Raw genomic sequence first — 26,642 nt, forward strand, 5'->3', positions numbered from 1 at the left:
GGTGGAACCACTGAGACTATGACCCCTAGCTGCCCTTCAGGTCTGGAATTGAACCCACACCTGTGGTTGCCAGCCAAACAATGTACAGGCATGTGAGTTAAACATAAAAACAAGCAAACAAACAAAAACAAACAAGAAAAACCCCACAATTACAGTGCCATCTAGCTGTCTATACCTTGCAGTGTTGGAGCAATGTTCTCAAGGAGGCTATGGATGCTCTAAACCAGTGTCCAACATATGGTGCTGTTTCTCCAAAGTCAGGATTCATGGGTTCAGGAACCAAGGGGTAGAAATGGGAGTGACACCATTCACTATTACTCCTAGTGATCCACTCAAAAAAAATTGCTTCCTTTCCCTGTGATTCTATGCTCTGCAAGTCTGGAGGTCTTAGTCCCAAAGGTAGGAATACCCCCATCTTGAGACACAATAATGATTCCATTGAACTGGAGGTTAAGAACTCTGCCAGACCTTTTTTTTTGACTCCTGATGCCTCTGGACCAGCAGGCAGAGAAAGGAGTTACTATATGTCTGGTGTGATTTGTCTTGATTAGCAAGGGGAAATTAGATTGATATTGCATAATGGAGGTAAAGAAGAGTATGGCATATAGGCAATTTCTTAGGACATCTCTTAGCACTATCATGCCCTGTGATTAATATCAATTTAAAACTACAGCAATCTAATGCTGATATGACTACTGATGGCCAAGCCCTTCAAGGATGAAGGTTTGGGTCACTCCACCAGGTAAAAAAACCACAACCAGTTGAGATGCTTGCTGTGCAAAAGGGGAATATGATATGAATGATGGAAGAAAGTACTTCTAAATACTAGCTATGACTACCTGATCACTTGCAGAAATAAGGACTGTGATTGTTACGAGTATTTCTTCCTTGTATGTGTGCACCAAATGTTTTTGTTTTCTTCAGTTATAAAATATAAGATGTAAATGGGGCTAATGCATTTTTGGTTGTATGCATGTTAGTTGTGTCATGTTAGGTGCAAGTAGAAATTTATAATTGTCTCTACTTAGAGAGTATGTGTGATTTAAAGAGAAGTGTACAAGTGGCAACTTGACAAGGGGTAGTCTGTGGTAGTTAATGGTGTGTGTTTACCTGGCTAGCCATGATTCTCATTGGTTTGGCAGTTACTATGTAGTCATCTTCCATAATTAGATCTGATATAATGCAATCATTTCTATGATGAGATATGCTATGAGCAGCCAATCAGTTACTGGTAGTTTCCTCAGAGTTGTGGCCTGTTTTAATATATATACATGGACATCCTGGGAAAATTCTCTGGCTTTCTGCTGGATCTTGATCTTCATCTGGATAATTATCTCTGTTAATAGAATTGAACCAGTTGCTTGGGGTATTATCTCTCAGTCTTGAGATGGTTGCCTTCATAGCCTGTGAGCCAACAATCTCCCATTTTACCTGCTTATCTTGGAATTGTCAGCTCCAAAGTCAGCAGCCTGCTATAATGCCTGCTGATTGAAACACTGCCTGATTCTGCACCATCTACATAATCATTGTTATGCTTGAGGTCATGGTTGTAGCCATTGTGTTGATTGATGTTGTTAAGTATTGTATCTTTTTCACTGATTTACATTACCAAGCATGATATCCTTCTCCAGGCAATGTTGTTGTTGTTGTTATGTACCATGGAGTCGGACCCAACTCATAACAACCCATCTTTGGGTTTCCAAGGTGTCATCACTATGGAAGTAGATTGCCCAACCTTCTTTCCGAGAAGTGGCTGGTAGGTTTGAACCACTAGCCTTCTGGTTAGCAGTCAAGTGCCATAGGCACTATGCTACCAGAGCTCCTTCTCCAGGCAATAATCCCATTTAAAAACATGGCCAAAGTAAGAAAGACAAGAATTCCACTTGCACTTCTTCCAAGACAGATTTGTTAATTCTTTTGCCAATCCATGGTGTTTCCAATATTCTTTGCCAACACCACAATTCAAATGCTTCAATTCTTTTTCAGTCTCCCTTATTCAACTGTCCATTTTTCGTGTACATGAGTCTATTGAAAATACCATTGCTTGGGTCAGGCACATCTTAATTCCAAAGTGACATTTTTGCTCTTGAACACTTTAAAGAGGTCTTTTGCAGCACATTTGCCCAATGCCATATGTCATTTTGATATCTTGACTGCTGATGATTGTGGCTGCAACAACGGGGTCAAACATAGCAATGACCATGAAGATGTCACAGTGTTTTTTTTTATTTTTCCCTGTTGTACATAGGGTCTCTAAAAATTGGAATGACTCAACAACTCTTAACAAGAACAATAACAATATAGATTAATAATCTTGTGTTTCATCTGTCTTTGCTCTTTATATAACCTACTTTATCATCTGGAAATAAATTTTTCCTGAAACCATAGAAAAGCAACTTTACTTTGATGGGGTATACCAGTTGTCCATCTATAATTAGGTTGATTTCTTTGTCAGTGAATGTAATGAATTATAAAAAGTCTTGTTTTGAGGACTCTTTTATATTTAACTTAAGAATAGCAAAACCCAAAACCCAAACCCACTGTCATCAAGTCAGTTTTGACTCAAAGCAACACTATAGGGCAGAGTAGAACTGTCCAGTGGGTTTCCAAGACTGTAAATCTTAACAGAAGCAGATAGTCTCACCCTTCTCCAGTAGAATGGCTGGTGTGTTTAAACTGCTGCCCTTTTGGTTTGCAGCCAAATTCTTTAACCGGAATGCAACCAGGACTCCTTATAAGGAGTAAAAGAGGTTAGAAATTAATAAACAACTTATGTGAAGAATGTCCTTTGAACTTCAGGATTGTAACAGGGGAGAACACTGAGGAGAAGTTTTAAAATTCACCAGGAACTGTATATCATCTACAGTCACAGCATAATTATTAGAGCATGATGGTGATGAGCAGGAGGAAAGGAATGCCATTTTCAAAAGAACTAGTAAGAGTAAGTAATTGTCATCTGTAAATTACTCCTGAGAAGGTCTAGCCTGAATCTGAGATAATAGACTCAAGATAATTGAAAGCCAGGGATAAAAGGCCTCAAGGATACTCCTCTGGGGGATATCCCTCTGTTAATTTCTCCTATATAGCCAATTACAGTGCCATTTGGTCATTCACAGGTTATAAAATCAGTGTTCAGTGCTGCAGATAATGTGAAAAGGCTGAACACAGAACTACTTCCTTGGACAATGAAGCAGGATACTTTCAGAAACAGAAGATACAAGGCATCAGAATATAAAAGGTAGTGATAAAAGTACAGGAAATTGTTAATGATTCTTTGAGTATAAAAGTCATGATTCCCTCAAGTGTAAATGCTATATTTATGATTTTTGCTCCTACATTCACTGAAGTCAATGAAGTAGTAAAGCAGATCACCTGATATAAAGCAATCGATTGTCTCACATGCACCTTAGTCTTCAAAGTGACATCTTTGCTCTTTAATACTTTAAAGAGATGTTTTGAGGGAAATAGGAAGTCATTACTATCTCATAGCCCAGGCTCTTAGCAGTTGTAGTGACTCCTTGTTCATCCCAGTCATGCCCCATATGGGTTCTCATGATTACAAACTTCTCACTTTTCCATACTATTGCACTAGAAACTTTAATCTGACCAGAAAGACTTCAGACAAACCCCAAGAGTTTGTCTGGCTTTAATAGGCCAGTACATGATGCCTTTAACTTAATCAGTTCAACATCCTCATAGATTCTTGAATGCTTCTCTGGGTGTCTTAGATAGTTTGTCTGCTATGGCATGAGAAAGTGAAACATTCACAGAAAGATCAGAAAACTAGTAGAATTTAGTACTCACAGGTACCAGAGAAGAAATTACAGCTCCCTTGAACTCAGGGCCACACAGAGGATTGCATTCAGTGATGATACAACAAGAAGTTAGAATTGTACAGAGGGCTTATGAAGAATGAGGTTTTAGGGTTAGTGCACACTGAAGTCTTACTGGTCAGATTAAAGTTTCTAGTGCAATAGTATGGAAAAGTGAGAAGTTTGTAATCATGAGAACCCATATGGGGCATGACTGGGATGAACAAGGAGTCACTACAACTGCTAAGAGCCTGGGCTATGAGATAGTAATGGCTTCCTATCTTCCTCAAAAGATCTCTTTAAAGTATTAAAGAGCAAAGATGTCACTTTGAAGACTAAGGTGCACCTGAGACAATCAATTGCTTCATATGCATGTGAAAGCTGGGAAATGGATAAGGAAGACTGAAGAAGAATTGATGAACTTGAATTATGATGCTGGTGAAGAATATTGGACTGCCGGAAGAACAAACAAATCTGTCTTGGATGAAGTAGAGCCAGAATGCCTCTAAAGGAGAGGAAGCAAGATTTCACCTCTCATACTTTCTTCATGTTGTCAGGAGGGACCAGAACTTGTAGAAGGACATTATACTTGGTAAAGTAGGGGGTCAATGAAAAAGAGGAAGACCCTCAATCAGAGGAGTTGATGCAGTGGCTGCAACAATGAGCTGATGCATAGCAATGATTGTGAGGATGACACAGAAGTGGTCAGTGTTTCATACTCTTGTACGTAGGGTAGCTATGAGTTGGGACCAATTTGATGACACCTAACAACAATAATAAGTTTCCTATCATAGTAAACCATTCAGATCATGCCCGGAGGGTAAGTTAGAGACCACAACTATTGACAGACTATATGATGAAAAACTAGCCGTGTCAGAAACTGGGTACAGAGCAACCGGGAGGAATTAATGCGTGCTGTGCCAACAAGCTATGTAGGGTGTAAATTGGCTTTATGACAATGATAATATTTCACAGTTGTTCCATTCAACTAAATCCCTCTACATTTTGGAGTAAGTAAAATCCCATTTTGGAGTAAGTCAGTCCTTAGAACTTTTGTTCCTGAAAACCTGTATGTCAGTGCATCTCCGAAATTGAAGTCAGGCTGATGTGCTGAAAACACACGGGCTTGGATCTGATGACCCTGCTCATTGCCTGTCATATGAAAGGGGGTGAGAACTTTCCCTCATATATCTTCTAATTTTGCTCTTGTTAGTTCATCACCGCAAAAGTAGTTGTACAATTATGGATGTAGATTTAGATATGACATAGATTTATAGAATAAGAAAGATCTATCACTGCTTTCTGTAAGAATGATTTGCAAATTTTTATCATTTCTCTCATGGAATCCTAAATTGTGACAAAAAGACCATATTTTACTGAGCTTCATATCTCCCACATCAACTAGCATAGTGCTTTGAATATAGCAGAGGCTCACTAATATGTATTAAGTAAAAATGGGAAGAATCTAATTAGAAGTGTCTTGAGAGATATCTGGTTCAAGTCTGGCAATTTACAGCAGACACTAAGCTCTGATTCTTACAGGACTTGGTGATTCCACAATGTTGCAAGGGTAATAAAATAGCAGGAGGATGTGGCTTATGTAAAATATATAGAGATATAGATATGTGTACACACACACACACATACATATATCCCATCACTGCCATCTAGTTGATTCTGACTCATAGCAACCCCCATTGGATTTCCAGGGTTGTAAATCTTTATGGAAGTAGATCGCCTCATCTTCATCGCATGGAGCAGCTGGTGGGTTTGAACTACTGACCTTCTGGTTAGCAATCAAATACTTTTACCCATTATGCCATCAGAGCTCCATTTATCTTGTGTGTGTGTATATACACACACACACACACATATACACACATATATATATACTCTTTATATCACATAAAATATTATATATATAAAACAAATCAGTCTAAGTATGTATTACCTAAGCTGAATGAGCTCTCTTCATTCAGACAGAACTGTCTTTGGCATTTAGATGTGACACGATGTAGCTATTTAACTGGAAAGTCACTTTACTTGTTGAAAAATGCAATTTGCAGGTAAATGAAAGTTCAGCTTGAGACTTTACAGTAAACCTCTTTATTCTCTGAATCCTCATAGTACAGGAGAGAAGGACAGTCCTATCTGTTGCTGTGAATTCCTCTGATGACCATAAGATGTGAGAGGGATGGTGGGTAGAGCACTCAAGGCACTTCCCACAACACTCTTGCATTGACAGGCATCCCATTAAGTGTTGCTGTTCAATCAATAGCCTGGAACCACATTTCTGGGCAATTATAGACAATCAGCCTCCTCCAATACAATTAGAACTCCTTTTGATGACATTACATTTTCCTTGTGAGCAGCCCAAAATGTGAGGATGAGAAGTAAATATGATGTTTCCCAGATGCTCTCAAAAAGGGAAGTACTGATAAATTGTAATGATGAGGGGGCTTAATAGTTATACTCTATGCAAAAAACTATGTTGCTATAGAACTACTGGGGTTAATCACATTGAAATTCAAAATTATTCAAAGAAACATGAAATATCTACTGGCCAAAATTTCTGGAGTTTCAACATTTGAATTACTTAACCAAATTTATGCATGTACAAAGTCACCTGTTCATAAATCCATTTGTTCATTCATATTTTATTGACATCCATTACCATCAATATTAATAAATTCTAATGTTAAGTACAATGTGCTTTTCTCCAACAGTAGATCATATTTGGAGCAGAATTGTGAATGTTATTTTATCAAAAAGTCAATATATGAAAATATTTCTCTCTGGTAAATAATTTTTCCCCTGAGCTTATTAACGTATTTTTCTTCTTTGTTCCTCCAGATGAATATGCAACATGAGGAGTGATAATGAGACCTCTGTGACAGGTTTCACCCTCCTCGGTCTTTTCCCAGGAACGAGACACATTAGTTTCCTCATCTGCACCATTCTCCTTGTCTACCTTGTTGCTGTCACAGGAAACATCACTCTGGTCCTCCTCCTCTCTTTGGATTCCCGGCTCCACAGCCCCATGTACTTCTTACTCAGGCAGCTCTCCCTCATGGATGTCTCCCTCATTTCCACGACTGTCCCCAAAATGCTAACAAACTTTTTCTCAGGGACATCATATATTTCATATATTGGCTGTGGGACTCAGGTCTATTTTTATTGCGCCCTTGGAGGCAGTGAATGTATTTTACTCACTCTGATGGCCTATGACCGATATGTGGCTATTTGTAACCCCTTGAGATATGTGGTCATCATGAATTCTGAGGTTTGCCTGCAGATGGCCATTGTGTCCTGGGCAGGGGGTGCATTTAATTCCCTGGTCCAAACTGCATATACCATGCATTTTCCCAGATGTGGCTCAAAAGAAGTCCATCATTTCTTCTGTGAGGTACAGGCAATGCTCAAGCTGTCCTGTGAGGACATCTCAGCTTATGAGACAGTAGTGTTTGTGTTAGGAATTGTGTTCCTTCTCACACCCTTTGGCCTCATTCTGGCCTCTTATATTTTTATCTTCCTCAGTGTTCTCCACTTAAATTCTACCAAGGCAAGGAATAAAGCTCTCACCACCTGTTCTTCTCATTTAATGGTGGTGCTTCTCTACTTTGGTCCAACCATGTTCATCTACATGATTCCCAGTGCCTTGCACACCACAGAGAAAGATGAGGGTCTCTCTGTATTTTATACCATCCTCACTCCCATGTTGAATCCTCTTATATACAGCCTAAGGAACAAGGAGGTGGGAGAAGCTCTGAGAAAAGTTTTTGGCAAATCCTAAAATTTCACTGATATTCATAAAGTTTTCAGTGGAAATTTTTTTTTAGAAGTGGTTGAGTCTGTCCTTCCTAGTCTATGTTATTCTGGGAGCTGTGCAGAAACCTGTCCATGGTGGGTTATACTGCTGGTATTAAAAATATCAGTGGCATAGTTTCCAGCATCACAGCATCATGCAAGTCACCATAGTATGACAAACTGAGAGATGAGTGATGGAACTATAAAGCAGGATGGTAGCATTCAGAGTTTCTGAATACTTATAGATTTTGGTAACAGTTCTCATACATAAATTCTATGACATCTTTGTGTATCAGAATAAAGGTAACAATTTTCAAATGTGTCTACACCTAGATTATGAAAATCACCAGAGCATTCTAATTATCTTATAAATGAATATTTAATCTGGCTCATGCTTAAAAACTACAGATACTACTTAGTTTTTATATTGGCAAATTGGATTTACAACTCATCAGCTATGATAAAAATAATAGTTTACCTATTTACTTATCATTAAGTAAACATAAAGTCAGTCCAGACAATGGTCTTAATTACCAGATCAGACTCCTGTAAAATTTGTTTCAGTTAGACTGCAAATAAGCCTGTTCACATGAGAATTCAGGGCTTATAGGCAATTAATCTTGATTGAATTTTCACTCAACTTTAAGCATTGATACTTTTGCTCAATGAGTGCATTTTTCAAATGTAATTTATTGTGTTTATTTGAGGTCAATTGATACTTTGAAATAGCAACTAAATTAACAAAACTTTCATTCTAAATATTCTGCTTTGTTTACCAAAAAAAAACCACTTTTTTTTTTTTTTTAATAAATCAGAGGTTTGATTTCATGTCCAAGGTGAACAAGACGTTAAATGGAAAAGGCATGCTTTGAATTTCAATTTCCATGTCTTTTTTTTACCTCATCACAGATGATGTTTCTATTATAGATCAAGAATGTTACTGTGTTAGTTAAATTTTGTGTCAACTTGGCTGGGCCTGGTTTTGAGTAGCTGGGCAGCTAGATTGTGGTTATTCCCCAAGATGAGGCTGGTAATCAACTCCATGGTGGGATCTACTGGAGCAGCTGAGTAGCTGCCTTAGGAATGTGGTCTGCTTCCAGTATATAAGGAGACAGCTTTGAGAAAGTTCTCTGAGTTTTTGGCATGCTTGAGTCATGCATATAGCCAACTCATGTTTTTTTTTGCTGATTTTGGGACTGTCTCTGGACTTGAACTAGTGGCCTGCCAAGTTGTTTGGTAATCTTGGGACTGTGCCATTTTACCTGTTGACCTTGGGTTTGTCAGCCTCAGCAGCCAGAAGCTGTCAGAGTTAAGAGAAACCTCCAGCTTCAGTGGGCCGGGAGCAAGAGGCAGAGCTGAAGCCCAAGGTAAAGGGACTTTCTCCAGGCCCTAGAGCTGGCAATCTTCTTCTGTAGTGATACTGCCTCAGAAACCCAAGGAGGGGTCGCTATGAGTTGGGTCTGACTCAATGGCAAACAACAACAACAATAGCAACAACAATCAAAAAAGAAGTAATAAATAAATTGGAACTAAAAACATCTGAAAACATTATGTTAATAAAATAAATCATTCACAAAAAACAAATATTGTATTACTCCAATTACATGAAATATCTAGAATAGGCAAATGTATAGAAATCAAAGATTTTTAGTGGTTATGAAGAGGGGGAGGGAAGGGGAAAGGAGGAGTCATTGTTAAGGGGTACTGAGTTTTTTCAGTGGTGATGAAGAAAGTTGGAAATGGATAGCAGTGATGATGAAACAACGTCATGAACATAATCCGTGCCAATTTTTTTTTAATTCCCACTCTGCGAATGACACTATTAAGAGAATGAAAAACCATAAATGGAGAAAAAATATTTGCAAAACATATATATGACAAGATTGTATCCAAAAGTATACAAATAACTTAAAATTAAACAGTAAGAAAACAAACAGTTCAATTACAAAATAGAGAAACATTTGAACAGATACTACACTAACAAACAGATTAAAAATGAACATATGATAAGATGCTTGATATTGTTTGCCACTAGGGAATTGTAAACTAAAACAAAGAGATACAAGTACATACCTGTTACAATGGCTATAATGAGGGAAAAAAGAATAATAAACAAGGGGACTGCAAAGCAATAGAAACTTTCATTCACTTTGGTAGAAATACAAAATTGTACCAACATTATGGAAGGTAGTTTGTCAGTTTCTTACAGAGTTAAACATAGTCTTACTATATGAACAAGTAATCATGTTCCTAGGTATTTCTTCAATTACTTTGAAAACTTAGGTCAACACAAAACCTTCACATGAATTGTTATAGTAGCTTTATTCATAATTACCAAAAACTGGAAGAAATCAAGATGTCCTACAATAGATGAACAGATACAGAGAATGTATTCTGTGACAAAAAGAAACTAGTTCTCAGACCAAAAACAGACATAGTAGAATCTTAAATTTATGTTGATAAGTGAAAGAAGCTATTCTTAAAAGGTTATGTATCATAAGATTTCAATTATACGACATCTTCAAAAAGGCAAAATTACAAAGACACTGAAAATATCCATAGTTGTATATCTTCTTTGAAGAAATGCTTTTTCAGATCCTTTGTGCATTTTGTACTTGGATTTATTACTGGGGTAGTAAAGTGAAGCACAGGAAATTTTTAAGACAATGAAGTTATTCGATATGAATATGGTAGTTCATGACATTGTGCATTTTTAAAAGGCTACAGAATCTGATCTACTAAAGGCTACCTATGTTAAGCACAAGGTGCTCTGGTCACACAATGCTTAAGTGCTTGGCTGCTAAACAAAGGGTTGGCAGTTCAAACCCACCATCTACTTCGTGGGAAAAAAAGATCTGGCAATCTACTCCTGTAAAGATTACAGGCTTGGAAACACTACAGGGAAGTTCTACCTGTCTTATAGGGTTGCTATGAGTTGGAATTGACTCTACAGTAATGTGTTGCTTGTTGGTGCAGTTGAGAGGATTTTTGTTTTCTTTATGTTGAGGTGTAATTCATACTAATACTAAAAGCGGTAGTTTTTAATCTTCATCAGTAAGTGCTTTAAATTCTCTTCACTTTCAGCAAGCAAGGCTGTGCCATCTGCATATCTTAGGTTGCTGATGAGGTTTATTCCAATCCTGATGCTGCATTATACTTCATATAGTCTGGCTTGTTGGTTTTGCTCAGAGGACAGATTGAAAAAATACAGCAAAAGGTTACAACCCCAATGTACACTTTTCCTGGTTTAAAAACACACAGTATTCCCTGGTTCGGTTAGAAAGGCTGCCTCTTGGTCTATGTACAAGTTCTTCATAAACATAATTAAATGTTCTGGAATTCCCATTCCTTGCAATGTAACCCATAATTTGTTATAATACACACAGTTGAATGTCTTTGCATAGTAAATGAAACACAAATAAACATCTTTCTAGTATTCTCAACGTTCAGCCAACATACATCTGACATCACCAATTATGTACCTCATTTCATGACTTCTTCTGAATCCAGCTTGAATTTCTGGTAACTTCCTATGAATGGACTACTGCAATGGTTTTTGAATTATCTTCAGCAAAATTTAACTTTTGTGTGATGTTAATGATATCAAAGATAATTATATCTTTGATAATCTCTCCATATCATTGTACCACTTTTCTCTGAAATGAGCACAAATACAGATCTTTCCCAGTCGGTTGGCCAGTCATCTCTCTTCCACATTTCTTGGCTTTGATGAATGAATGCTTCCAGTGTTGCATCCACTGTTGAAACATCTCAATTGGTGTTTGTTAATTCCTTGAGCACTGATTTTGTCAATACCTTCAGTGCAGCTTAGACATTTTCCTACAATACCACTGACTTGATTATATGCTGTCTCCTCATATGGTTGAATGTTGACCAATTGTTTTTGGAACAGTGACTCTGTGTTTTCCTTTCATCATTTTCCCCCCCAATGCTTCCTGAAACATTCATTATCTTGCTTAATAAAATAAATAAATAAATAACACTGCCATTGAGTCAATTTCGACTCAGAATGACCACCACTAGGTCTCCAAGGTGGCAAATCTTTATGGAAGTAGGTTATCTCATCTTCCTTCTGCAAAGTGGATGCTGCGTTTGAACTGCCAAACTTCTGGTTAGGTGTCAAATGCCTTAGGCACTGCACCACCAGAACTCCCAGTGTTGCAACTTAAAAGTTGAATTTTTTTTCTTCAGATGTTAATTTGTTTCTATTTTCTTTTAACTGAAGAACTGAATAAAAATATTTAATAGATGACCTAATCCACCCACTAAAATGATAAATCAAAGTTATACACAAAAGTAGTGTATTGCATACATGAAAAAACTGCCAGTGAACATCTATAGGATTAAGTCTAAATAACTGTGGTTATTTCAACTACAGAACAAGGTAATATTTACAGTATTTGAAATCATTATGTTTTGCTTATTGATAATAATTTGTAAATAATTATTTGCAGTGTTTCATTGAAGCTAATTTGAGATAACTCTTAACATGGTACAAGGAAAAGATGGCAAAATGTTATGGTAGGGAGAAAAATGGTAATAGAGATATTTAAAATTTATCTTTTATTTAATGAACTAGATGGATTTCACTTATAAGTTTGGAAATTTATAATACAAGTTAAATATTTAATATAAAACATGAAAAGCAACAACTAATTGTACAAGTCTAAGATAGGAAATGGAAGAATGAGTGGAAGAAAAAAAAAAAAAAAAAAGACCCATAGAGGAGTCAGGAAGCAGAGATGTCACTGTAAAAAATAATGATGAAATAGCACTTTGTCTCATAGGGTAATTATGAGTAAGAGTTTATTTGAAGTCACACACACCAAAAATAATTAGATACACATACTATAAAAATTACCATTTTAAAGTGTACAATTCAGTGGCAATAAGTCATTCACAATGCTATGTAACCATGATCACTATCTACTTCCAGGAATTTTTCATCAACATTTCCTTGGAGTTTTTCTTTATGTTTAAGATATTCTGTTTTTATAAGAATAAAAACCAAAACCTACTGCTATTGAGTGGATTCCAACTCATAATGATCCTAAAGGAAAGAGTAGAACTGCCTCATAGGATTTCCAAAGCTGTAAATCTTTATGGAAGCAGATTGCTACATTGCTCCCTTCAGAGTGGCTGGTGGGTTTGAACTGCTGTGGTGCAGTGAATTGCTTGGTATGGATCTTACAGCCATGATGTTTGTGACGCCCACCAGATGACTGGGTTGTTGTTGTTGTTGTTGTTATGTGCCGTCGAGTCGGCCCCGACTCATAGCGACCCCTCCTTGGGTTTCCGAGGCAGTATCACTACGGAAGTAGGATTGCCCAACCTTCCTTCCGAGGAGTGGCTGGTGGGTAGAACTATACAAATTTATGGTGCTTCTTGGCCCACCAAGGAAATTGGATAGCTTGCTAGTAATGTACATAGGGTGCATTTACATTGTGGGAGTGGAACTGTGCAAATAAGATACATGGAAACCTAACATGGAGATTGGTCAGTTTTGTCATTAATCCAAGCTTAAAAAGACCCCCTCCCAGAGGCAGAAGGGGGGAATCTCATTACCATCAATATAGAGAACGGGAATAGAGTGTATCCTTGGACCCGAAATCCCTGACCAGAAAGAAGGCAGACTGATAGCAGCCACAGTAGCAGCAGAACTGAGAGACAAATAAGAGACAGAGTGGCAAAATTGTGGGCTGGCCCATGAAGTGATAAAGCTAAATGCCTCTGGGACAGGAGGTCCAGCAGAGTGAGAGGTATCTAGGTGCACCTATTGGCAGAGCTAAAAGAGATTTCTTTGTAAGACTTGTCTGAGTAGGGAGGAGGCCAAACCAAGAGTCCAAGAGCCAAAGAGTGTTGAGCCTTCAGGCATGGCCCAGGGAAACTGTCCTGATCAAAGAATTATATCCTGAGAGTTCCTGAATCTAAATCGTAACCTGTTGCTTCTTTAGTACACCCCATAACTATGAGTATTTTTGTTGAGTTCTGTGTATGGCCATTGCAATGAATTATTAAACTCAACATTGAAGTAGAGAGTGCCTCAGGAGGGATACTTAGTGTTAGGATTGGTGAAAAATTTGGAGGGTGATAGTATGCCTGGTCTCATAGGAATAAGACTTGGTATGCTGATGGTGACTCTGTCTCCCTTTCATGAACTTAGAGGATGTCAGAGGATGCCCCCTTTGCAACTGCCAAACATTCTGATTAGCATCCAAATGCTTTAACCACTACGACACCAGGACTCCATGTGAGCATGTGTGCAATGAGAAATACACTGTAAGTTAAAAAATAAATGATAAAATTGGCATAAGAGTAAAAGATAAAATGAGCCGTAGGATCCAGGTAAGGGGTGGGAGGCAAGGCCAGGCTCCAGCCCCCTAGAGCCAGGAAAGAGAGGGAGTGGAGCAACTGGGGACCACAAAAGTGGCAGCATCCATGTAGGAATTAGGTAAGGGGAGGATCAGAGAGGTTTCCAATAACAGGGAGACAAACTTGTCTGTCAGTTTGTCATCCTGCGGGGCTTGCATGTTGCTGTGAGGCTTGAGGCTGTGTCACTGATGTTTCAAATGCCAGCAGTGTTGCACATAGTGCACAGGTTTCAACACAGCTTACAGACTGAGAGAGACTAGGAAGAAGGAAGAGGCCATTCACTTGTCAAAAAATTGGCCAGTGAAAAGCTTACGAATAGCAGGGAAACACTGTCTGATATATTACTAGGCAACTTTATGAATAGCTTGGAAATATCGTCTGACACAGTGCAGGAAGACGAGCCCCTTGGGTCAGAAGGTATTCAAAATAGGACTGAGAAAGAGCTGCATCATCAAAAATAAAATAATAATAAAAAAGAGATAAGGCAAATATATTTTAATCATTTGGAAGAGAAAAGATGGTGGACTAGCCAGATACACTGTCTAGATCTTCTCCAACAAAAACTTGGTTTCCTTGAGAAACCAAGTGAGATATGGATGACAATCCTGGAACCTAGAGCTTCAAAGAGAAGGATAGAGAAGTAGGTCAAATATCATTTGGGAAAGAGACTGAACAAAAACAGCAATAAAAGAGGCATATAGCGAAGTGAATGGCCAACCAGCACATCATGGCCATTTTGAATTATGGTAAGCAGTGTTTCAGTTAGAGCAGGAACCATATAACTGGCTTTGCTTGCCCAGGATGGAGCAACCACCCACATCAGTGATGCACGATCAGAGAGGTGTGATCTTCCTTCATTACTTTGCACTCTTCTTGGTGAGCAGAGGTGTGGCCTACCCCACTCCACACACTGCTATGCTGTTTTTGTTTTTCTGTCATTTCTTTAGCTTTCTTCTTAGTTCCTTTTTCCTCCTGTGTTAGGCTGAGTTCTCTGGAGAAGCAAAACGAGTAAAGTAAAGCTTGTATACACACACACACACACACACAGAAATTTATCTTAGGAAAATGGCTCACACACTTATAGAAGCTGGCAAGTCCCAAGTTCTTGGGTCAAATATTGAGCTTTTCCTGACTCACGCAGCTGCAGGGGCTGATGAGCTCAAGGTTGGCTGACAGTATACCAGCTGTGGACTCCAACAAATGACTAATCCAAGATCACCAGGCCAAATGGTGGATTGTTTGCTCACAGACAGTTGTAGGCAGCACAACAGGATTCCAATCCACAGAAGAGTGTCTCTTTTTCCCAGGATGTCCATAAATATACTGGAAGCAGGCCACATCCCTAGGAAAACTCCCTGTCAATGGATTGGCTGCTCAAAACATATACATCCTATCTATCAAAACCGCACAGGTCACGAAATGAAGCAACACGAAAGGATTAATTGTTTTCTTTATTATTATTTAAAAGGAACAGGGCTAGGCTGATGCCCTGCATGTTCTGCGAGAGTGACCCCTGATGTCTTTGTTCTACGTTATTTATATGTTTGTATATGATTACATCATTAGTTTTGGAAGTCATGCAATCAGGTTATTCTCTACAGAGCTAAAGTGTTACTCCTCTACGTGCTCAAGGACAACAGGTGGTCATTAAAACAATCACAGAAATCTCCTCAGGAATAAGGAGTATAAAACAATAAATGTTTACTAGGACACAGTGATGCAAAGTATAAGATAAAAACATGGAGAACAGCAACTAAGTTTAATACTTTGATGTTTTGACAATTAAGTATTTAACAGCGAGAGAGACCTTGCCATCTCTTAAAGCAACATTCAACCACAGAGAGGCCTTGTCATCTCTTCACTGTAATTAGAACATGTGCCCTGCAATCATGTTCTTTTGGGGGTCTTTTTCTTGGTCCCCAACACTATCTCATCATGGGAATAATCCACATCCTGACTGCTTAAACCACTCAGAAGTGTGGTCCAGCCAAGGTGACGCACAACTCCAACTATGCTATCTCCCCTCCCTTTTCTCCTTATCTTTTATTTTTTTTCTCAATTTCTCTTCTCCTTACCTTCATTTTTAATCCCATGGAGCTGATGCCCCTTCCCCATTACCTCCACGGTTAGCACTGACAAGCCAACACACTCCTGGTTGGTGGTGTGGTAGAGCAAGCACCGCATTCCCCTCTCAACCTTGTTAGCAGCTAACAGTTTTGCCAGTACTGTACTGCTTTTTTAATCCCCTCCTTTTTTTCCTTCTTTTTAGTTCTTTCCTCTTACCTATCCTCTTGGGTTTGTCTTTTTTTCTTTTCCTTTTTCCTTCCTCTTTTCCTTCCCATTTTGTGATATTTAATCCCTCAGAATGGGTGTCCATCACTCCATACCCACCTCTTTGATCACCAGTGCCCACCCCCACCCTCCATGGACAGTGATGCATGCTTGTGCAGTGAGCTCCCTCCCTGTTCCTTTTGCAGTCGTGTTTGGTGGCTAATGCTTGTTCCACTTTGTTTTCAATTTTTTCTTTTCTTCTTTTGCTTTTTTCCTTTCTACTTAGTTCTTCCCTCTTCCTACTCTTTGTGTTTTTTCTTCCTCTTCCTCCCCGCTCCCCTGCTTACTTTTCAAATTTGATATTGTGGAGAAGGGGACTGGCCTGCTGCGATATGTGCATTCAGTAGCACCCATCCATGACCCTCTGTGTTCAGCAGTGTACACTCAGTGGAGTGAGTGAAACATTCCTGCCCAACTGTGTTTAGCAGCTTGTGCTTGCACCAATACTGTGCAGCTTTTTTATTTTATTTTACTTTTTCTTTCCTATTTTCTTATTAGATCTTCCCTCTCTGCCCCTCTTTTTCATTTCTTCCCTCTTCCTTACTTTTTCTACTTTTCTGCAGAAGATGAGAACCAGGGACTCTGCCCAGCCATATCTACCTATCTACCACACCTGGTTCCTCACCCAATGGACTAATACTGCCACACACTACAGCACCATTGGATCAAGAACAGTTGACAGTTAACACTTGCCCACCCTACCCTCAGTTGCTCTGCACAAACAGTGATCAGAGACTTATGCCTACACTCTCATTCACTATCCAATCCATTTAGAAACAGTGGAAAATTCCCCGGGGTGGCCAACCTAGCAACCAGAGTAGCATACCAACCCAATTGCCCAGATATATTAAAACAAAACAAAAAATCAGGGTGAGGAAAACCAGCATACAATTAATACATTAATATAATAACACAAAAATGTTATTTTATATATAATAACACTAAAATAACAACAAAACAGACAACCACAAATCACACACACATACACACAAACACAAATATAGGACAAAATGGCTCAAATAAGTGATCAAAATATTGGGCCAAAAAATCTTCCACAGGAAGAAGTGCTATTTGAACTTCTCCTTGTTGTTGCTGTTGTTAGGTGCCATCAAGCCAATTCTCACTCATAGCTTCCCTATGTACAACAGAATGCAACATTATGTGGTTTTGTGCCATCCTCACAAAACTTGCTATACTTAAACCCATCTTTGAAGCCACTGTGCCAATTCATCTCACTGAGGGTCTTCCCCTTTTTTGCTGACCTTCTCCTTTACAAAGGATGATATCCTTCTCCAAGGACTGGTCCTTTCTGACAACATGACCACAGTTGGTGAGACAAAGTCTGGCTATTCTCACTTCTAAGGAGCATTGTGGCTGCACTTCTTCTAGGACAGATTCGTTCATACTACTTGCGGTTCATGGTATTTTCAATATTCTTCACCAACATCAAAATTCAAAGATATCAACCCTTCTTTGGTCTTTCTTATTAAATGTTCAAATTTTACATGCATATGAAGATTTCTTGATTGCTGTTTCCATGGGTGCTGACTGTGCAGCCAAATGAAATGAAATCCCTGACAACTTCAATCTTTTCTCCATTTATCTTGATGTTACTTATTGGTCTGGTTTTCAGGATTTCATAATGTTGGAGATAGCATGGTAGAATTTTGCAAAATCAACGACTTATTCATTGCAAATATCTTCTTTCAACAACACAAATGATGGCTATACACATAGACTTTGCCATATGGACTACATAGGAATCAGAATCACTACATCTGTGTCAAGAGGTGATGGAGAAGCTCAATATCTTCAGCCAGAACAAGGCCAGGAGCTGATTGTGGAACAGACCATCAACTGTTCATATGCAAGTTCAACTTGAAGTTGAAGACAATTAAAACAAGACCTTGAGAGCCAAAATATGACCTTGATTATATCCTTCCTGAATATAGAGACCATGTAAAGAATAGACTTGAAGCATTGAACACCAGTGACCTAAAACCAGAGGAACAGTGGAACACCATCAAGAATATCATCCATGAAGAAAGCCAAAGTTCACTAAAAAGACAGGAAAGGAAGAAAAGACCAAAATGGTTGTCAGAAGAGACTCTGAAACTTGCCCTTAAGTTGAGTAGCTAAAGCAAATGGAAGAAATGACAAGATAAAAGAGCTGAACAGATTTCAAAAAGCAGCTTGAGAAGACAAAGCCAATTATTATAATGAAATATGCAAAGACATGGAGTTAGAAAACCAAATGGGAAGAACACACTTGCCATTTCTCAAGCTGAAAGAACTAAAGAAAAAAATTCAAGCCTCAGGTATCAATATGGAAAGATCCTATGGACAATATATTGAATGATGCAGGAAACATCAAAAGAAGGTGGAAGGAGTACACAGAGTCATGATACCAAAAAGTATTGGTGGATGGTCATCCATTTCAGGAGGTGGCATATGATCAAGAACCAATGGTATTGGAGGAAGAAGTCAAGACTGCACTGAAGGAATTGATGAGAAACAAGCCTCCAGGAATTGATGGAATTCCCATTGAGGTGTTGCAACAAACAGATGCTGAACTGGAGACACTCATTTGAGTATGCCAAGAGATTTGGAAGACAGCTACTTGGCCAATTGACTGGAAGAGATCTATATTTGTACCTATTCCAAAGAAAGGAGAAAAGTGACGCCACAGAATGTGGAAATTATTGAACAATATCATTAATATCACGTGCAAGTAAAATTTTCCTGAAGATAATTCAAAACGGTTGCAGCAGTATATTGACAAAGAGCTTCCAGAAATGCAAGCTGGATTCAGAAGAGGATGTGGAATGAGGAATATCATTGGTGATGTTAGATGGATCTTGGCTGAAAACAAAGAATATCAGAAAGATGTTTACTTGTTTTATTGACTATGCAAAAGTTTTCCATTGTTGGATAATAACAAATTATGGATAATATTGAGAATAATGGGAATTCCAGAACACTTAGTTGTATTATGAGGAACCTGTACATAGATTAGGAGGCTGTTGTTCAAACAGAACAAGGGGATACTACATGGTTTAAAATGAAGATGGGAGTGTGTTAGCATTGTATCCTTTCACCACACTTATTCAATTTGTATGATGAGTGAATAATCTGAGAAGCTGGATTATATGAAGAAGAATGTGGCATCAGGATTGGAAGACTCATTAATAACTTGTAATACTCAGATGATACAACTTTGCTTGCTGATAATGAGAATGACTTGAAGTACTTACTGAAGAAGATTGAAGACTGCAGTTTGCAGTATGGATTATACCTCAATATAAAGAACACAGGAGCTCTGGTACCATAGTGGCTAAAGCACTTGACTGCTAACCAGATGGCTGGTGGTTCAAACCCACCAGCCACTCCTCGGAAGGAAGGTTGGGCAATCCTACTTCCGTAGTGATACTGCCTCGGAAACCCAAGGAGGGGTCGCTATGAGTCGGGGCCGACTCGATGGCACATAACAACAACAACAACACCATAAAGAACACAAAAATCCTCACAACTGGACCAATAAGCAGCATAACAATAAATGGAGAAAAGTTTGAAGTTGTCAAGGACTTCATATTACTTGGTTCTACAATCAACACCAATGGAAGCAGGAATCAAAACATCAGATGGTGTATTGCATTGGGCAAACCTTCTGCAAAGGACCTCTTCAAGTGCTGAAGAGCAAATATGTCTCCTTGAAAACTAAGGTGCACCTACCTGACCCAAGCCACGGTATTTTCAATCACCTTGTGTGCATGTGAGAGCTGGACAACGAATAAGGAAGACCGAAGAAGAGTTGATGCTTTTGAGTTGTGGTGTTGTCAAAGAATGCCTAGAGTACCATGGACTGCTAAAAGAATGAACAAATCTATCCTGGAAGAAGTGCAGCCGAATGCCCCTTGGAAACGAGAATGGCCAAACTTCCTGGTTATGCTGTCAGAAGGAAACATTCCTTGGAGAAGGTTATCATTTTTGGTAAAGTAGAGGGTCAACAAAAAAGGGGAAGGCTGTCTACAAGATGGATTAACACAGTGGCTGCAACAAGGATCATGAGGATGGCACAGGACTGGGCAATGTTTCGTTCTGTTACACGTAAGGTCGCTATGAGTCAGAGACAAAACAGCACACAACAACAATGAGGTGATTGCAAATATCATGGCTTGGGTTAGATGCACCTTAGTCTTCAATTTGACATTGTTCTTCCTGAACACTATAAAGAAGTCTTTTGTAGATTTGCCCAGTGCAATATGATGTTGGATTTCTTGATTGCTGCTTCCACAGGTGCTGATTTTGGATCCAAGTAAAATGAAATCCCTGACAACTTCAATCTTTTCTCCATTTATCTTGATGTTACCTATTGGTTTGGTTTTCAGGATTTTTTTTTTTTATGTTCAAGTGCAATCCACACTGAAGACTGTAGACTTTGATCATCATCATTCAGTGCTTTAAGCCATCTTCACTTTCAGCAAGATTGGGTAATCTGCACACCACAGGTTGTTAATTAGTCTTCCTCCAATCCTGATGCCACATTCTTCTTCATATAGTCCAGATGCTCAGATTATTTGCTTAGCATACAGATTGAATAAATATGGTAAAAGCATACAACCCTGATGTACAAATTTCATGATTTTAAACCAGGCAGTATCACCTTTTTCTGCTCAAACAACAGCCTCTTGGTGTATGTACAGTTTTCTCATGAACAAAAGTGTTCTAGAATTTCCATTCTTCATAATGTTATTAATAATCTGTTATTATCTACACAGTTTAATGTTTTTGCATAGTCAATAAAACATAGGTAAGCATCTTTCTGATATTCTTTGCATTCAGCCAAGATTTATCTGATATCAGCAATGATGTCCCTCACTCCATGTCCACTTCTGAATCCAGCCTGGATTTCTAGAAGTTCCCTGTCAACATATTGCTACAACCATTTTTGAATTATCATCAGCAAAATTGTATTTGTGTGTGATATTAATGACATGGTTCTGTACTTTCTGTATTCTGTTGGATCATGTTTCTTTGGAACAGGCACAAAATATGGACCTCTTCTAGATGGTTGGCCAGTTAGCTGTCTTACAAATTTCATGGCATAAATGTGTAAGCATCTCCATCATTGCATCTGTTTTCTGAAACATCTCCATGGGTATTCTGTCAATTCCTGGAGCCTTGTTTTTTGACAATTCCTTCACTGTAGCTTGGACTTCATCCCTCAATACCATTGGTTCCTGACCATATGCTATCTCCTGAAATGATTAAATCTTAGTGTTTCTTAGTCTGAAAGCTTTGTTGAAACCAGTCAGATATCCTGCTGGTATTTGAAAGATTTTAAAATAGACAACATTATTCTCAACTGAGAAAGAGTGAAAACATTCTCCTTGCAAATAAGAACCAGATAAGGATGCCATTTATCACCACTCCTGTTGAATATTGTGTTAGAAGTCTTAGCTGGAGCAATAAGTAAGTAAAGGCCATTAAAATTGGCAAAAACAAAAACAATCTCTATCTGAAGATAACATGATCCTGTACATAGAAAATCCTAGACACTTAACTAGAAAACTACTGGAACTTATAGAAAGATTCAGTAAAGTGGCAGGATACAAGATCAAAATATAAATATCAGTTGGATCCTTTATATGAATGAAGAGAACTCTGAAAAAGAAATTAGCAAACAATACAATTTTCAGTAGCCATCCAAAAGATAAATTCCTAAGGAATAAATCTAACCAGACATACCAAAGACCTATACAAAGAAAACTAAAAAAACTCTAATACAAGAACCCAAAAGAGATGTTAAAAATGGAAGAATATGCTATGGTCTTAGTAGGAAGATTTAACATTGTGAAAATATCAATACTACCCAAAGCAATCTACAGACAAAATGCAATCCCTATACAGATTCCGACATCATTCTTTAAAGGGATGGAAAAACTAATAACTAACTTTATATGGAAAAGAGAGAGATCCTGGATAAGCAAAGCATTACTAAAGAAGAACAAAGTTGGAGACCTTACACTCCACCATATCAAAACCTACTATACAGCCTTGGTAGTCCAATCATCCTGGTATTTGTACAATGGCAGAGACATAGATCAATGGAACAGAATTGAGAACCCAGAATTAAATCCATCTATAAGTGGATTTGATTTTTGATAAAGGGCTGAAACTTATTAAATGGGGGAAGAGACAGTCTCTTCAACAAATGGTGCTGGTAAAACTTGACATCCATCTGCAGAAAAATGAAAATGAGCCATATATTTAACCATGTAAAAACATAAACTGAAGATGGATCAAAAACCTAAATGTAAAATCTATAACTATAAAGATCGCCAAAGATAAAATAGGTGCAAACTTAGGGATCTTAACACTTGGCATAAGCACACTATCAAACATGTCTAAAAACACACAAACAGCAGAAGATGAAGGAGAACCTCTTAAAAATGAAACATTTGTGTTTATCAAGAAACTTCACTATAAGAGTAAACAGAAATCTAATGACTGGGGAAAAATAGCAAAGAAATACTGGACAAGGGTTTGATCTCTAAAATTTATAGAAAACTTCAAGAAATCAACAAATCAAATCAAAACCAAACAATCCATGAATAGACACTTCACCAAAGAAGACCTCTAAGTGGCCAAGAAACACAGGAAGAAATGCTCATGATCGTTTGTCATTAGAGAGAAACAAAGCAAAACAACAATGAGATATCATCCCACCCTAGCATTAATAGCAAAGTTCATAAAAAAAGAACAATGCTGGCAAGAGTATGGAGAAATTTGAACCTTCATACACTGCTGGTGGGTCTGTAAAATGATGCAACCAATGTGGAAACCAATATGGCACTTCCTTAAAAAATTAGAAATAGAAATATCATATGATCCAGCAATATCCTGACACAAATAGATATTTGTACATCCTTCCTTGTTCATTGTAGCATTATTCACAATAGCAAAACTATAGAAATAATCTGAGTGCCCATCCACTGATGAATGAATAACAAACTGGCATATACATAGACAAAATGGATACTACACAAAATTAAAGAATAACAATGAGTCTGTTAAACACCTCAATCATAATATTAATGAACCTAAACCAACCAAACCAAACTCACTGACATCAAGTCAGATCCAACTCATAGTGACCCCTCCTTGGGTTTCTGAGGTGGTATCACTACAGAAGTAGATTACTCAACCTTCCTTCTGAGGAGTGCTGGTGGGTTTGATCTGCCAGCTTTCTGGTTAGCAGTAAAATGCCTTAGGCACTATGCCACCAGAGCTCCCTATTGATGAACCTAGGTAACATAATGCTCAGTGAAATTAGTCAATCATAAAAGGACAATTATTGTATTAGACCATACCATGTTGTTGTTGTTGTTTGCCGTCGAGTCGGACCCGACTCATAGCGACCCCTCCTTGTGTTTCCAAGGCAGTATCACTACGGAAGTAGATTGCCCCATCTTCCTTCTGAGGAGTGGCTGGTGGGTTTGAACCTCTAGCCTTCTGGTTAGCAGTCAAGTGCCTTAGGCACTATGCTACCAGAGATATTCACAGTAGGAAGCACAATTCATCCATTGAGAAAAATAGTTTAGAGCTCTGCCAAGTGACCATAATTCCATGAATTTAATTAAATAAGAAAAGCAAAATAATGTTATAATGTCATTCATTTTTTACACAGCAAAATAGACAAGAAAAAAGCCTCAGATGAGTGGACTGAAATGTTTTCAGGTTGATGGGAGCCTCTGAAGACTGGCTTAAGCATATGCAGAAACTAAGTCCTCTCTGTAGGAAAATCTTAAACCCTAATTTAGGCTCCACAAACCCTAAGATTACATCTGTACATCACCAAACATTCAAGAAAGTGACCTGCTATGACTGAAGTCAACAGAAACAAGGTGAGTCAATTTAGATCCCAAGGTCTGCACATGTTGACATTCTCAGATATATATTTATATATTTATATATGTGTGTGTGTGTATACACATACATACATACATATATGTTGTTTGAGAGGTTAAAAAGGTAATAAACCAACCCTCTTTGTAGCTACCACATCTGTAGATCCCCATCAAGCATCTGACAGTGAGAGAGAGGTGGTTGTTAGTTGGTCAGCAGTTAAGAAGAGCTAGACAAAGGGTGGAGAAGAGCAAGGCAACATGGGACATGGGACCTAGTGACATCTCAGCATCTACCTGAGACCTTGAGTGAGTAATGATTGTTCTCTCAATTATGTCTTTCAATCCAAACCTTGTGCAAATAAATCTTTGGCCAACTCCAAGCTGAACTTGTATTAGGAAGATGTGGTTGCCATGAATGCACTGTCAGTAAGACCTCAGGCTACAGGGAGCATAATTAACTCAGAATCCCAGCTCTGAATTAATTAGAGGCCACACTTCCTGTGGGCTGCTATAATCCAATGACTGAATCCAGCAGTAATTCTAAGACAGGCCTATTCCATAGACCTACTTCTGGGAGACACAGGGCTCCTTTGGCATGTAAATTTGACTCTGGGTCCCTCTATTTTCCTGGCCCAAACATCCCTAGAACTTTATTTCATCTAGGATTCTTCCTATTCTCCTTCCATTTCTCATTCACCAGTCACATGTGCATTAAAATTTGTTGGCTCTCATTGCGTCTTCTGGATATCTCCTTTTTTTTTTTTTTTCCATTACAGGAAGTTTCCTCAATAAATATTTTGAACATCTAATCCCATACTGGTGTCTGTTTCTCAGAGAACAAGTGTTATTGAAAATAATCTAAGAGAATAAATGATAAGATATAGGTACCTGAGGCTGGCTCCATCATTACCTACTGAGCAAAGAGGATACCATACTGATTACCAGGTGGGGCTTACCTTAGCACAAAGTAGAAGTCTGATTGCTAAAGATTTTACTGGTGACCTGGGAAAATGTCCCAGAAAAAGGGACCACCATTGTAGTGCAATGATTTAGATATTTGAATTATAAGAGTAGGGGGTAGGGAGTGGGAAATATTTACTAAGAGAGGAAGCAGAATTAACAGGTTACTGCTAAATTGTATTGATTCCTTTCAGAGCAATAAGGTGAGACTGAGGGGCATTGATAAACAGTTAGTGGCTAAATGTGACAAGGAGCAGATTTCTTTGATAGCTTACAAAGTGGCCTTTATTTCCTGTGGTGGAAGAGAAAATATTGCTGAGGAACAGGTACATGAGTTGATAGTTAAAGTAACAAAGCTCAGTTATATTTGAGTGCTCAGTCAAGGAAGATTTGTTATACTAAAGTTAAGACCTTACTAGGGAAAAACTTGAGACCCTGAAGTATGAAATTTGGACAATTGAACGGATACACCTAGATATGTTGGCTCTGTGTACAGTCCTAGGCCCTCAGATCTTGTAGAGGGGCCCACTCTTTCCTAGTAAGACCCTCTAGGAATATGCCACAGAAGCTTATTGCCTGCCAGAGACAACAGATGATCTCCTTAAGGGATGTCCCTGTACCTCTTCTTGCTACTAGACCACTCAGTAGGATTCAAACTTAGCATAAGAAAACTGAGGATATTCTGATATATTAAGGAAGAAAAGAGATGATACATCATGTTATAAGAATTAGCTACATATGGGGAAAAATAAGCTGAACTCATACCTCACACCATATACAAAAATCAAATTTTCATTAATCAAAGGACTTTATCATCAAAATGAATAGGCGATCTACAGATGGGAAAAATTTTGGAGAACCATATATCTAATAAGAGTTTATTACTCAGAGTCTATAAATAACTCCTGTGTGTCAATGTCAAAAAGACAAATAACCTAATTTTAAAAAAGGCAAAGGATGTGAATAGGAAATTTACAAGGGAAGAAGTACAAATGGCCAACAAACACAAGAGAAGATGCACAACATCATTAGTCATTAAGGAAATACAAATCAAAACCATAATGCAATATAAAATATAATGCTGTCCTCTAAGATTAAAAAATAAACAAATAAAACAAAATAAAAACAGGTAATTGTGAGGATGTGGGGAAATGAGAATCCTTATCCATTGCTGGTAGGACTGTAATATGGTACAGCCACTATGGAAAATAGTTAAATAGTTTGGAGGTTTCTCAACAAATTAAACATACAATCACTATCTGACCCAAAATTTTCACTCTTAGTTGTATGTTAGGCTGGAAGAGCAGGAGAAAGGGGATAAAAGCCTTGAACCCGGACAAAAGAGCAGTCAGCCCCAGGGTTACAGGTGAGGAGAGACAACTCAGGGACGCCCAGAGTAGGAGGCCGGAAGAGCAGGAGAAAGGGGATT

General features: G+C 38.2%; 1 protein-coding gene across 1 annotated transcript; it reads left to right on the forward strand.

Moving 5' to 3' along the window:
• Window positions 1-6,678: 6,678 nt before the first annotated feature.
• Window positions 6,679-7,605, forward strand: LOC103210931 (olfactory receptor 2M2-like). Its single transcript, XM_007956841.1, has one exon. The coding sequence runs from the start codon at window positions 6,679-6,681 to the stop codon at window positions 7,603-7,605; it is 927 nt and encodes a 308-aa protein (XP_007955032.1).
• Window positions 7,606-26,642: the final 19,037 nt, after the last annotated feature.

This window comes from Orycteropus afer, unplaced genomic scaffold (genome assembly GCF_000298275.1).
Source record: "Orycteropus afer afer isolate SDZICR_OR568_19922 unplaced genomic scaffold, OryAfe1.0 scaffold00672, whole genome shotgun sequence".
Lineage (NCBI taxonomy): Eukaryota > Metazoa > Chordata > Mammalia > Tubulidentata > Orycteropodidae > Orycteropus > Orycteropus afer.

Bases quoted from the DNA above. Each gene is read 5' to 3' on its own strand.
- LOC103210931 (XM_007956841.1), top strand. From the start codon at position 6,679: ATGAGGAGTGATAATGAGACCTCTGTGACAGGTTTCACCCTCCTCGGT.